General features: G+C 42.1%; 1 protein-coding gene across 3 annotated transcripts; it reads left to right on the forward strand.

Annotated features, from left to right (window-relative positions):
• Window positions 1-536: 536 nt before the first annotated feature.
• LOC117513546 lies at window positions 537-12,906 on the forward strand. 3 transcript variants are annotated; one of them, XR_004561629.1, is made up of 3 exons: window positions 537-547; window positions 12,470-12,532; window positions 12,605-12,906. XR_004561629.1 is itself a non-coding variant. In XM_034173706.1 (3 exons), exons 1-3 carry the CDS (start codon window positions 3,872-3,874, stop codon window positions 12,728-12,730), a joined length of 231 nt encoding a protein of 76 aa, XP_034029597.1. In that variant the 5' UTR covers window positions 3,752-3,871; the 3' UTR covers window positions 12,731-12,906. The 3 variants fall into 3 exon arrangements, 1 of the variants encoding a protein (XP_034029597.1); XM_034173706.1 differs by lacking the exon at window positions 537-547 and adding an exon at window positions 3,752-3,934 and having other exon boundaries at window positions 12,491-12,532; XR_004561628.1 differs by lacking the exons at window positions 537-547; window positions 12,605-12,906 and adding an exon at window positions 3,681-3,934 and having other exon boundaries at window positions 12,432-12,492.
• The last annotated feature ends 454 nt before the right edge of the window (window positions 12,907-13,360 follow it).

Below are 13,360 nucleotides of genomic sequence, written 5' to 3' on the forward strand. Positions count from 1 at the left end.
CTTTGCTTCAGTCTGCGCCCCCGCGACCCGACTCCGGATAAAGTGGAAGAAAATGGATGGATGGATGGATGGATGGATGGAATTGATGGATGGATGGATGGCTGGATGGATGGATGGATGGATGGATGGATGGAAGGATGGTGGATGGTTTAAAAGAAGAGTTCAGGACCTTGGTTTGATAGATGTCTGGAGGGATTGTTCACATCCAGGTTTGACAGTATACATTTTACTCAATCGACATATGCCTACTCAGGACTGATATTTATTTATCATCAATCAATTTTTTTTATATAGCGCCAAATCACCACAAACCATTGCCCCAAGGCGCGTTATTTATGCATAACTCGAAGACACAGGTTAAAAGAATGTGAAATAATTCAGAGGGACATAACAGATCACTCTGCTATCCACTTAAAACTGCACTTAGATAGTGTATATAAAACAACAACATGGAGATTAAATATTAGTATGCTAAATAACCCTGGGGTTCGCGGAAAAAATTAACAACGAACTTAAAACATACTTAGAGGATAATGACAATGGAAATGTGAATCTGGTCATACTGTGGGATGCTGCAAAGGCAGTTTTTGAGGGGGAAAATTATATCAGAAACTGCTTTTGTTAAAAAGATCAAAACTCAAAGACTCCTAGAACTGCAAAAAATACTTCTATAGCTCAAACAACAGCACAGCAAAAAGAAGGATCCACAATTACTTCAGCAAATGAGACCAATTAATCAAGAATTGATAAGTTTATACTGTGATGAAGTAGAGAAAAAGTTAAGATTTACAAAACAGACATATTATGAATCAGGCTCTAAAGCCTCAAAGATACTAGCGTGGAGGCTGAGAATACAGCAAACACAAAATACAATCTATAAAATTAAAGATCCCATTACTAAAAAGTTAAAATACAAATTAGAGGAAATTCAAACAGCATTTGAGAAATATTACCAGGCTTTATACACCCAACCTACACATTTAACGCCTGCAAGGTTGAAGATTCCTGAACCAGCTGGACCTGCCCTCTCTTGGCAAAATGCAAAATGATAAATTAATTAAAGAAATATCTTCTGAAGAAATTGATAGGTAATTTTTCCTTGAAGTCCGGTAAGTCTCCAGGGACTGACGGATTCCAGGATGAAGGCACAAATCACTTAGAGAGCAATTTAATACCATTATTACAAAAGACTTCAATTACACCCTGAAGACGGGAGTTCTCCCCCCATCTTGGAAGGAGGGCCACAATTACAGTTATCCAAAAGAGGGTAAGGACTTAACAGAATGCGGAGCATACAGACCATTAGTGTCCTGAACCAGGACTATAAAATTTTTGCATATGTTCTTGCCAAAGAATGGAGGAGATGATGCCCTTCCTGATCGATGAGGACCAATCTGGGTTTCATCCAAGCAGACAGACTCGGAATATAAGGAGGACCCTGCATATCATTGAGTATATAAACAAAGAAAATATGGAGCAATTTTTCTAAGCATGGACGCTGAAAAGCGTTGATTCCGTGGGATGGCAGTTCCTCTACAAAGTTATGGAAATTTGGTTTCCATAAGAAGTTTATAAATATCATCAGAACATTATGTACATCGCCTATGACCAGAATCAAAGTAATGGGGCCTCTCCAAACAATATATCTGCCGCCAGAGTTGTCCGGTCAGCCCACTGCTCTTCAACGTGTTTATTGAGCCACTCGCTCAAGCCATTAGACAAGATATAGACATAGAAGGTATTATAATAAGAGGGACAGAGTACAAAATATGTCTTTATGCGGATGATGTTCTAGTCAGCCTCAAGAACCTGGAGTCTGGGGTTCCTAGATTAATGGATCTGCTGCAGACTTTTGGCACTTTATCAGGCTACACTCTCAATATTGGCTTGGTGTTTAACTTTATTTCATCTAGATCTTAAAATAACACAGTTTAATTGGGACTCTGCCTTGCTTAAATATTTAGGTGTGACATTACTAAACATATATCTCAGTTGTATCCAGAAAATTACACCCATATTAATAAACATAAAAGATGACCTTGAGATGGACCCCTCTGCCCCTGAATCTGGGTAACAGAATAATGGCAATAAAAACAAATATTTTGCCCAGGTTGCTTTACCTGTTTCAGTCCCTACCCATTCATATCCCAGATAAACAATTTAGAGAGTGGGACAAGGTGATTTCTCGGTTCAGTTGGAATGGCAAAGTCCCTAGAGTGAGATACAGAACTCTGCAGCTGCCGAAACATAGCAGAGGAATGGGCTTACCGAACCTCAAAGATTATTATTTAGCATCTCAGATAAGACCTCTTGATTACCCAGAGCATCAGAATATGTTTCAAAATGGAAAGCCATGGAGCTGTCACTGTTAGATAGGCCTCTGCAGAGCCTGCTAGGATGTCCACTGACTGCCAAACAGTATGATATCCAGAATCAGTGGGTAAGGTGTTCTTTGGAAATTTGGTCTAGAATAGTAAAACAGCTCAACATTCAGAAAGAAATCAGAATCTTAACGTGGACAATATATGACCCAGACTTTAAGCCTGCTGTAGAGGGTGGAGGTTTCACTCAGTGGGAGAGACAAGGTCTCACAGCACTGTGCCTCATACTCAATAATGGAGAACTTCTAGATTTTAAAATCATGTCAGACAGATATGGCTTTGCACGACAAGATTTTTACAGGTACCTCCAACTACATTATTATTTTGAAAATAACATTAAAAGACTTTTACCAAGAAATCCATCAGGTGTAACACAAATGTTTATTAGGGCCTACAATACAAAATTGTTTAGAAAGATTATTGGAGTTAAACAGGTGCACAGGTGAATTAAGAGCCACTCAACAGATTACGTAAAGGCAAAATGGGAAAAGAGTTAGGAATTGTAATTACCCCTGAAAAATGGATAAACAAATTAACACACAAATCACAACTACTGCTTCACAACATGGAGGGACTTTTCATGGAAAAATTCTGTTAGATATTTTATAACTCCAAAGCAAAAGTCCAACAGACTGGGACAGAAGCTAAATGCTGGAGGGGATGTGGCTGTTGTGAAGCTGATCACACACATATTTGGGGATGTCCTGTTCTTAAACCTTTCTGGGACAGTGTACGTGGTGCTGTCAGAGAAGTCTTGTGCTATGATACCGAAGTCACATGCATGTCTTTTCATTTGGGGGATATGGACTTATGTTTACCCAGAGGTGATCGATACCTCTTAAAAATATTAATGGCAGCAAGTAAAAAGGCTGTAACAAGGCGATGGCTATGTGGGGAACCTCCTACTATTGACCAGTGAGTAACAATTATGTCAAACATGCAGTGCATGGAATGCATGACTTTCAATTTAAGACTCCAAAAGGACAAATACAATGCTCTCTGGGAAAAATGGGACATGTATCTCAAACACAAGGTGACATCTGCTTCATTTTTGATTTATGGTTTCTAAGAATAACGATATATTCATCTCATTATCTCTAGTACTGAACTTATATGCTCTCAACCATTGTTGCTTTTAATAACGTTTTTAATAATGGAGCAGCTGGGCGTTATAAAGGTCTCGGCCCTCCTGGTCTGGACATGTGCACCATGTCCTCCTTCAGAATGTTGCTGTCCGCTCTGGCTCTGATCCTGCTGCTGTGTGAGTCAGGATCCTCACACACCTTGTTCTGTCCATCTTGTCTCTGTCCGTCAAACAACCACAAGCATGTGTTTTTGTTCAGAGTTGACCTTTGACCTTCAGTGCTGCCCTCTGAGTTTCTCTTACTGTCTGCTTCACTTTGACAGGCTCCTCCTTCAGCCACAGCCAATACCTGTCCGGCGCCGCCCTCACCAGACTCTACGACTCCCCCGTGTACAAGGCTGAGAAGATGACGAGGCCGCTGGGAGGCTTGGACCCGCCCGATAGGAGTCCTGAGCCACTCTGGAGTCCGGTGAATTCACAAACGCACCAACAGCTTTTATTCCAGCAGTCAGTCACATCAGACTTGACTGATCTGGAAAAATTCACATGACAGCAGCTGAGTCAGCAAAAAAGGAGAAATAACTCGAAAACCAAAAGCACTCTAAAAGGTTATGTACATATATAGATATATATATTATATATATATATACAGTGAGGAAAATAAGTTTTTAAACACCCTGCTGTTTTGCAAGTTCTCCCTCTTAGAAATCATGGAGGGGTCTGAAATTTTCATCTTAGGTGCATGTCCACCGTGAGAGACATAATCTAAAAAAAAAAATCCAGAAATCACAATGTATGATTTTTTAATAATTTATTTGTATGTTATTGCTGCAAATAAGTATTTGAACACCTGTGAAAATCAATGTTAATATTTGGTACAGTAGCCTTTGTTTGCAATTACAGAGGTCAAACGTTTCCTGTAGTTTTTCACCAGGTTTTCACACACTGCAGCAGGGATTTTGCCCCAGTCCTCCATACAGATCTTCTCCAGATCTTTCAGGTTTGGAGTTTCAGCTCCCTCCAAAGATTTTCTATTGAGTTCAGGTCTGGAGACTGGCTCCAGGACCTGAAATGCTTCTTACGGAGCCCCTCCTTAGTGTCCTGGCTGTGTGTTTGGGGTCATTGTCATGCTGGAAGACACAGCCATGACCCATCTTCAATGCTCTTACTGAGGGAAGGAGGTTGTTTGCCAAAATCTCACAATACATGACCCCATCCATCCTCCCTTCAATATGGTGCAGTCGTCCTGTCCCCTTTGCAGAAGAGCACCCCCAGAGTATGATGTTTCCACCCCCATGCTTCACGGTTGGGATGGTTTTCTTGGGGTTGTTCTCATCCTCTAAACATGGTAAGTGGAGTTGATTCCAAAAAGCTCTATTCTGGTCTCATCTGACCATCTGACCTTCTCCCATCCTCCTCTGGATCATCCAGATGGTCACTGGTGAACTTCAAACGGGCCTGGACATGTGCTGGCTTGAGCAGGGGGACCTTGCTGCCTGCAGGATTTAAACCATGACAGCATCATGTGTTACTAATGTAATCTTTGTGACTGTGGCCCCAGCTCTCTTCAGGTCATTGGCCAGGTCCTCCTGTGTAGTTCTGAGCTTTCTCAGAATCATCCTTACCCCACAAAGTGAGATCTTGCATGGAATCCCAGACCGAGGGAGATTGACAGTCATCTTGTGTTTCTTCCACTTTCTAATAATCATAACAGTTGTCTTCTACCAATCTGCTTGCCTGTTGTCCTGTAGTCCATCCCAGCCTTATACAGGTCTACAGTTTTGTCCCTGGTGTCCTTAGACAGCTCTTTGGTCTTGTCTATGGTGGACAGGTTGGAGTGTGATTGAGTACCTGAACAGGTGTCTTTTATACAGGTAACAAGTTCAAACAGGTGCAGTTAATACAGGTAAAGAGTGCAGAATAAGAGGGCTTCTTAAAGAAAAATTAACAGGTCTGTGAGAGCCAGAATTCTTGCTGGTTGGTAGGTGTTCAAATACTTATTTGCAGCAGTAACATACAAATAAATTATTTAAAAAATCATACATTGTGATTTATGGATTTTTTTTTTTTTTTTTAGATTATGTCTCTCATAGTGGACATGCACCTAAGATGAAAATTTCAGACCCCTCCATGATTTCTAAGTGGGAGAACTAGCAAAACCGCAGGGTGTTCAAATACTTATTTTCCTCACTGTATATATATATATATATATATATATATATACACACACAATGATGCATTTTGTATTTTTCCACATTTTATGTTACAGCCTATCAGGTTGGATGACCAGGAATTGCTGGACCCTGTTAACCCCTGCAAATCGTCAATTATCTGCAAACCATTAATTGCAAAACGTGAATACTGAAAAAATACGTATCTCCCAAAGCGTGAATGCGGGTCTCGTAAAACGTGAATATAATTAATGATATATATACGAGGTCTATTAGACAATAAACCGACCCTTTTATTTTTTTTTTTAACTATATGGATTTGATTGACATGCGATTCCACCAATCATGCTTGAACCCTCGTGCGCATGCGTGAGTTTTTTCACGCGTGTCAGTGACGTCATTTCCCTGTGGGCAGGCCTTGAGTGAGATGTGGTCCCGCCCTCTCGGCTGAATTCTTGTTTCAGCACGCTGCTCCAGACGGCGCACGTGGTTTTAATCAAAATTTTTTTCTGGACCTGTGAGGGAATATCCGAGTGACACTATTCGAGAAATTAAGCTGGTTTTCAGTGAAAAGTTTAATGCTGATGAAGATTATGGGTGTTCTGGTCTGTCGCTGTAAGGACTTCCCACAGAGCGAGACTCCTGCAGCGCTTCCAGGCGCTGTCGTCGGCCTGTTTCGACCTGAAAACATCCTAATTTAAGGCTTAATTCACCCAGGAACGTCGTGAGAGAACAGAGAAAATTCAGAAGAGGCCGGCCATGAGGACTTTATGCTGACAGTCCACTGTTTAAGGACATTTGTAATGAAAGACGTGCACGCAAATTCGCCGAGTCGTTTCCGTGACGACTCGGCGAATCTGTGTGCGCCGCGACAGGAAAAACACCTCCGTGTTGAAAACCATTTGTAAAATTCAGGATGGCTTTTGATGGCTTTCAACAAGTGAGTAACTGAGAAATTGTTTAACAGCTTGAGCATGTTCCAACTTGCCCGTTAAGGTTTCCAACGGAGGTGTTTTTCCTGTCGCGACCCCCCGCGGTCGGGTCCAGCCCGACATGCGACTCTGCCCGCACGTTCTTTCATTACAAATGTCCGTTAACAATGGAATGTCCGAATAAACTCCTCATGCCGACTTCTTCTGAAAGTTCTCTGTTCTCTGACGACTTCCTGGGTCAACAGAGCCTGAAATGTGGAAGTTTTCAACTTGAAACAGCGAGACGCTGCCGCCTCGAAGCGCAGATCGCCGTCAGGCGCCGTGGGCCGTCCTTAACGGCGACACTACCAGACCAAAATCTCTCATCAGCCGTTAAAAATTTTTACCGAAAACCAGCTGAATTTATCGAATGTGTCCATTCAGTTGTGCCTTACAGTTTTGAAAAAATTTTGATCAAACAAGCAGCAGTCTCTGATCCATTATTAAACAATGAAAAAACGACGAGGGTGGACGACTCCTCACTCAAAGACTGCCCACAGGCGAATGACGTAACCGACAGGCATGAAAAAACTCTTGCAGGCCCACGAGGGTTCAAGCATGTCTGATGTAAGCACACTGATTCAATCCATATGGTTTTGAACAAAATATAAGGTCGGATACTGTTCTAATAGACCTCGTATATATATATTTTTTGGGTTTTTTTTTTTTCAGTTTAAGTAGTTTATGGATTTCAGTTTATGGTCAATTAACTGCAGGAAATCTTGATCGCAAACCCGATCACTGCAAAAATTTATTTATTTATTATTGTGGGGGTCACTACAAGCCTGAGGAGTGATCCGAGCAGCTCTCACTTCTGGAGTCAGGTGCCCGCACCACCCAGGGGGTGTGTCTGAGTTTGACTGAGATGGTCCACCTGTCAAACTCACACGAGGACAGAAACGTCCCCCTCCGCTAAACAGCTCAATAAATCTTAGAGAAATGCGGTTAGAAAAACAAACAGCACTAGTTTTCTGACCTCAGGAACGGAGACAACGAGCTACAACCTTATTTTTATCATATGACCATCCTTTTTTTGCAAATTTGTTTAAAACTAAGTCATCACATGTACATAAGTATTGACAGCTTTTGCCATGAAGCTCAAACCTGACAGGATTGTCTGGAGGCACAAATCCTGGGGAAGGGTACAGAAACATTTCTGCTGCTATGAAGGTCCCAATAAGCACAGTGGCCTCCATGGAAGAAGTTCAGATCCACCAGGACTCTTCCTAGAGCTGGCCACCCTTCTAAAGTGAGGGATTGTGGGAGAAAGACCTTAGTCAGGGAGGTGACCAAGAACCGATGGTCACTCTGTCAGAGCTCCAGCATTCCTCTGTGGAAAGAGGAGAACCTTCCGGAAGGACAACCATCTCTGCAGGAATCCACCAATCAGGCCTGTATGGTAGAGTGGCCAGACAGTTCTTCTCTTTCCTTCCCCAGATTTGTTCCTCCAGACAATCCTGTCTCTCTGTCTCTGAGGCCTACAGACAATTCCTTTGACTTCATGCTTGGTTTGCACTCTGATTGTCAACTGTGGGACCTTATTGTAGACAGGTTTGTGTCTTTCCAATCATGTCCAGTCAACTGAATTTACCACAGGTGGACTCCAATTAAACTGTAGAAACATCTCAAGGATGATCAGTGAAACAGGAGGCATCTGAATATGAATATTTATATACATGTGATTTCTTTATTATATATATATATATATATATATATATATATATATTATATATATATATATATAGTATGAGGAAGTCTGCCACTCCAGACTTCCTTATACAATACCACAGCTCTTCTCTTGGCACCCTATCATAAGCTTTTTCTAAGTCCACAAACACACAATGTAACTCTTTCTGGCCTTCTCTGTACTTCTCCAACAGTATTCTCAGAGCAAACATGGCATCTGCAGTGCTCTTTCTCGGCATGAAACCATATTGCTGCTCACAGATCTTCACCTGTTTTCTAAGCCTAGCTTCTACTACTCTTTCCCATAACTTCATGCTGTGGCTGATCAACTTTATGCTCTGTAGTTACTACAGTTCTGCACATCACCCTTGTTCTTGAAAATAGGAACCAGCACACTTTGTCTCCACTCCTCAGGCATCCTCTCACTTTCCAAGATTTTATTAAACAATCTGGTTAGAAACTCCACTGCAATCTCTCCTAGACATTTCCATGCCTCCACTGGAATGTCATCTGGACCAACTGCCTTTCCACTCTTCATCCCCTTCATAACAGCCCTCACTTCTTCCTTACTAATCTCTTGTACTTCCTGATTTACTCTCACCACATCATCCAGCCTTTTCTCTCTCATTTTCTTCATTCATCAGCTCCTCAAAATATTCCCTCCACCTTATCAGCACACACTCCTCACTTGTCAGCACATTACCATGTGCATCTTTTACTACCCTAACCTGCTGCACATCCTTTCCAGCTCTGTCCCTTGTCTGGCCAATCGGTACAAGTCCTTTTCTCCTTCCTTACTATTCACTTCTTGTACAGCTCGCAATATGCCTTTTCCTTTGCTTTGCCACTTTTCTTTTTGCCTTACGCCTCATCTCCTTGTACTCCTGTCTACTTTCATCATCTCTCTGACTATCCCAAAACTTTTTCGCCAATCTCTTTCTCCTTATGCTTTCCTGGACCTCTTCATTCCACCACCAAGTCTCCTTGTCTTCCTTCCACTGTCCAGATGTCATACCCAGTACTGTCCTAGCTGTCTCCCTCACATCTGCAGTACTTTTCCAGTTGTCCAAAATTGCTTTCCCTCCATCCAGTGCTTCTCTCACCTGCTCGCTAAATTTCACACAACAGTCTTCCTCCTTCAGCTTCCACCATCTGATCCTTTGTTGAGCTCTCACTCTCTTCTTCTTCTTTACCTCTAAAGTCATCCTACAAACAACCATCCTATGCTGTCTAACGACACTCTCTCCTGCCACCATCTTACAGTTTCTGATTTCTGTTAACTTGCATTTCCTATAAAGAATGTAGTCCACCTGTGTGCACCTTCCTCCACTCTTATATGTTACCCTGTGCTCCTCCCTTTTCTTAAAGTAGGTATTCACCACAGCCATTTCCATCCTTTTTGCAAAATCAACTACCATCTGTCCTTCCCCATTCCTATCCTTGATACCATATCTACCCATTACTTCCTCATCACCTCTGTTCCCTTCACCAACATGCCCATTGAAGTCTGCTCCTATCACCACTCTTTCATGCTTGGGCACACTCTCCACCACCTCATCTAACACACTCCAGAAATCTTCTTCTCCTTCATCTCACAACCTACCTGTGGGGCATATGCACTGATGATATTCATTATCACCCCTTCAATTTCCAACTTCACACTCATCACCCTGTCAGACACTCGCTTAACCTCCAACATACTTTAACATACCCTCCTTTAAAATGGACCCCAACACCATTTCTCTTCCTATCCATGGTACAACAACTTAACCCTCCTCCTACGCTCCTGCTCTTACTTTCCTTCACTTGGTCTCTTGCGCACACAATATGTCTACCTTTTCTCCTCTCCATCAGATCAGCCACCTCTCTCCCTTTACCAGTCATACTACAACATTCAAAGTCCCAATCTCATTTCCACCTTCTAGTTTTCTTCTTCTCCCCTGTTTGTCGCAACGTTCGCCTCTTCTTCTTCGTTGTCTTCGCCCAGCAGTAGCCTAATTCCAGCGCACCCTGTTGGGCAACAGCACCGGTGGTGGACGTTGTTACCCGGGCCTCGACCGATCGGTATGGAAATTCTTAGTTTGCATAGTTGAGTTGGCTTGTTTTACACCGGATGCCTTCCTGATGCAACCCTCCTCATATATCCGGGTTTGGGACCAGCACTCAGAATGTACTGGCTGCACACCCCATGTGGCTGAGTTCAGTGACATCATTAAAGGCCCAAAAATTACCATTAGTGTATGTAAACATCTGACCACAGCTATATACACACACACACACACACACACACACACACACTTTAATACTTTAATGTTTACAGCTAAATCAGGTGTTCAACAGACTCAATCAATCAACATAACGTCTTCAGAAGGTATCCAGATGTTGAAAGGAGAAGTGATGGTCTTGTGGTTAAGCGTTGGGCTTGAGACCAGAGGATCCTCAGTTCAAATCCCAGCCTGACCAGAAAATCTCTAAGGGCTCTTGGGCAAGGTCCTTAATCCCCTAGTTGCTCCCGGTGTGTAGTGAGCACCTTGCTTGGCAGCAGCCTGACATCAGGGTGAATGTGAGGCATTATTGTAAAGTGCTTTGAGTGTCTGATGCAGATGGAAAAGTGCTATATTACGGAGCCCTGGAAGTGTCATCACAAAATGTTTTGCATGTGGAGAGAATGTACGCGTTTTATTTTGTGCGCTTATTTTATTATATTGTACGCACATTTTATTATATTGTGCATCATTTTATTGTATTGTGCACACAATTTCTTATATTGTGCACACATTTTATTATATTGTGTGCATGTTTATTATATTGTGCACTCGTTTTATTATATTGTGCACACATTTTATTATATTGTGCGCTTGTTTTATTATATTGTGCACTGTTTTATTATATTGTGCGCTTGTTTTATTATATTGTGCACTCGTTTTATTATATTGTGCACACATTTTATTATATTGTGCACGTTTTATTATATTGTGCACTCGTTTTATTATATTGTGCACACATTTTATTATATTGTGCACTCGTTTTATTATATTGTGCACACATTTTATTATATTGTGCGCTTGTTTATTATATTGTGCGCACGTTTTAAGCATCATTGAGTAAAACAAGGGCATGATCTACTTAAACGTGACCACAATTTTGTACAACGTGCACTCAGTTATTCAATATTGTCTTGACACATAAATGTTGACTATTAGTCAACAAACCAGCAGACAGTGTGATACAGTACATTTCCCCATTAGAAATGGAATCTGGTCAGAGTGTATCATCATGGTTTGGGCGCACAAGTACATATAGAGAAGTCCAGCTGCCCAGCATGACATTATCTGGAGTTTAAGCACATTTAAAAGGATGCTGAGGGTGAACGTCTCCCCGTTTTGAGGATGAGCAATTTAGGTCATATATGAAGTTCATTTTGAACGAAAGGAAAACGTGCACACGTTTTATTAATTCGAGGGCTCAATTAAGGGAAAACGTGCGCACAAATTATCACGGCCAGGAAAAAATATCACTTTAAGTGACCTTTCCCAGGTTCCGTACTACATAATATAATACATTTAATATGTCTAAATCTCCTATAGCTGGTCTGAGATCTGTTAATTCTGTTTAGAAACAGACCCCACAGTGTGATTGGACATTAACTGCAGTAGAACGTTATACCTTCTTTTAATCCATTTTAACACACATCAGTACGCCACGGTCACATTGGCTACAAGTGACGGTGACATGCGGGTGGCTTTGTTACTTGATGAGTTTTCACGCAAACATGAGAGGTCTGTAAATCACGTGTTATCTGGTTACACAATCAGCATTTTTGCATTTATTTCTCACTAACATTTACGAAATATATGAAAACCAGATTAGATTTATACATAAATAAACTGTTTCAGTGTGTTTTCCGCCATCTTGGTCACGCTGCCTCTTCACTCTGATTGGCTGTCACCGTGTCCCGCCCAGCTGGCTGCACAGTGACCGTTGTCTCTCACTGCTGGAAAACATTTGATTGAAATAAGCGGGAAGCTGCTGCTTTGCTGCTGTCACTTTTAGCTAATGTGACCGTAGTGGTGAGGAACCGTCAGGGTGGAGGACGAGGGCATCTCTCATGACTGTGTGTGTGTGTGTGTGTGTGTAGCGTGACGCTGGCTGACGGCTCTCAGTGGCTCGAAGGAGAATGTTGGAGTTTCCTCTCAGACGGTGGTGACCAGCGCTCGCCACATGGGGCCGCTGTGGAAGGTAAGCGTGGCACTCAGACACGTGCACGTCCGCAGCAGGCCGTCGTGGCTAAAATTTTTTTTCTTTCTTCAGGTTGTTCAAAGGAAAAATTTTGCTGGCCGAAAGATAGTTGGTGACTTTGTGCAGGCCGGAGGCTCCAATTACAATGTGCTGTTTGATAACTGCCACCAGGGGGCCAATCGCATGATGAGCCAGTGATGGCAAAGACGCGGCGTCCTCGTCAAATACCACAAACGCAATATGAATGTTTCTGCAAAAGAACATCAAACTAAACCACAGAGGAAGGTTTTTAGGAATGACGTGAAATCATCTAAATCAGAGCTCGGAGAAATAAACAGTCACACTACATGAGACAACGTCCAGACATCATCCAGGCGGCACATGGATGACGACCCAAACTGACCCTCTGATTCTGTTTGTCATGACCTTTGGCTGGAACTGGGTCCTGCAGCCTGACGTTCTGTAATCTGTAATCCCACCTCCAGACACGTGCACCTCAAACAGGTGATCCACTGGTTAACTCGTCTACCTGCCTGAAGAGTTGACCTCATTACAATCAGCTGGTTTAGTGGGAGGACGGAATAAATATGTGATCTATCTGACTGAGTGAAGCCACTTCTTAAAAAAATAAAACCCATAAATGTAGAAAATAATCCAATTAAATTACATCTTTGATCATCTTCTGTGGTTTTTAATCGCTCTGAATTATTACTGTTTCCTCGTCCTGCAATTGCAGCTTCTGTTATGTTTCTGCAGATGCTTGTAATAAAAAGCTTTTTAAAAAAGTCACAGCGGGTGTCACGTGTTTTTTCTTCCGCCAGAGGGCGC

This window comes from Thalassophryne amazonica, chromosome 7 (assembly GCF_902500255.1).
Source record: "Thalassophryne amazonica chromosome 7, fThaAma1.1, whole genome shotgun sequence".
NCBI classification, from domain to species: Eukaryota; Metazoa; Chordata; class Actinopteri; order Batrachoidiformes; family Batrachoididae; genus Thalassophryne; species Thalassophryne amazonica.

What these genes read in the sequence shown, in the direction of transcription:
- LOC117513546 (XM_034173706.1), top strand. Translation starts at nt 3,872, where the DNA reads ATGACGAGGCCGCTGGGAGGCTTGGACCCGCCCGATAGGAGTCCTGAG. An exon ending in CTGAGCCACTCTGGAGTCCG is followed by an intron (nt 3,935 to 12,490) that starts GTGAATTCACAA and finishes GTTTCCTCTCAG; the next exon opens with ACGGTGGTGACCAGCGCTCG. An exon ending in ACATGGGGCCGCTGTGGAAG is followed by an intron (nt 12,533 to 12,604) that starts GTAAGCGTGGCA and finishes TTCTTTCTTCAG; the next exon opens with GTTGTTCAAAGGAAAAATTT.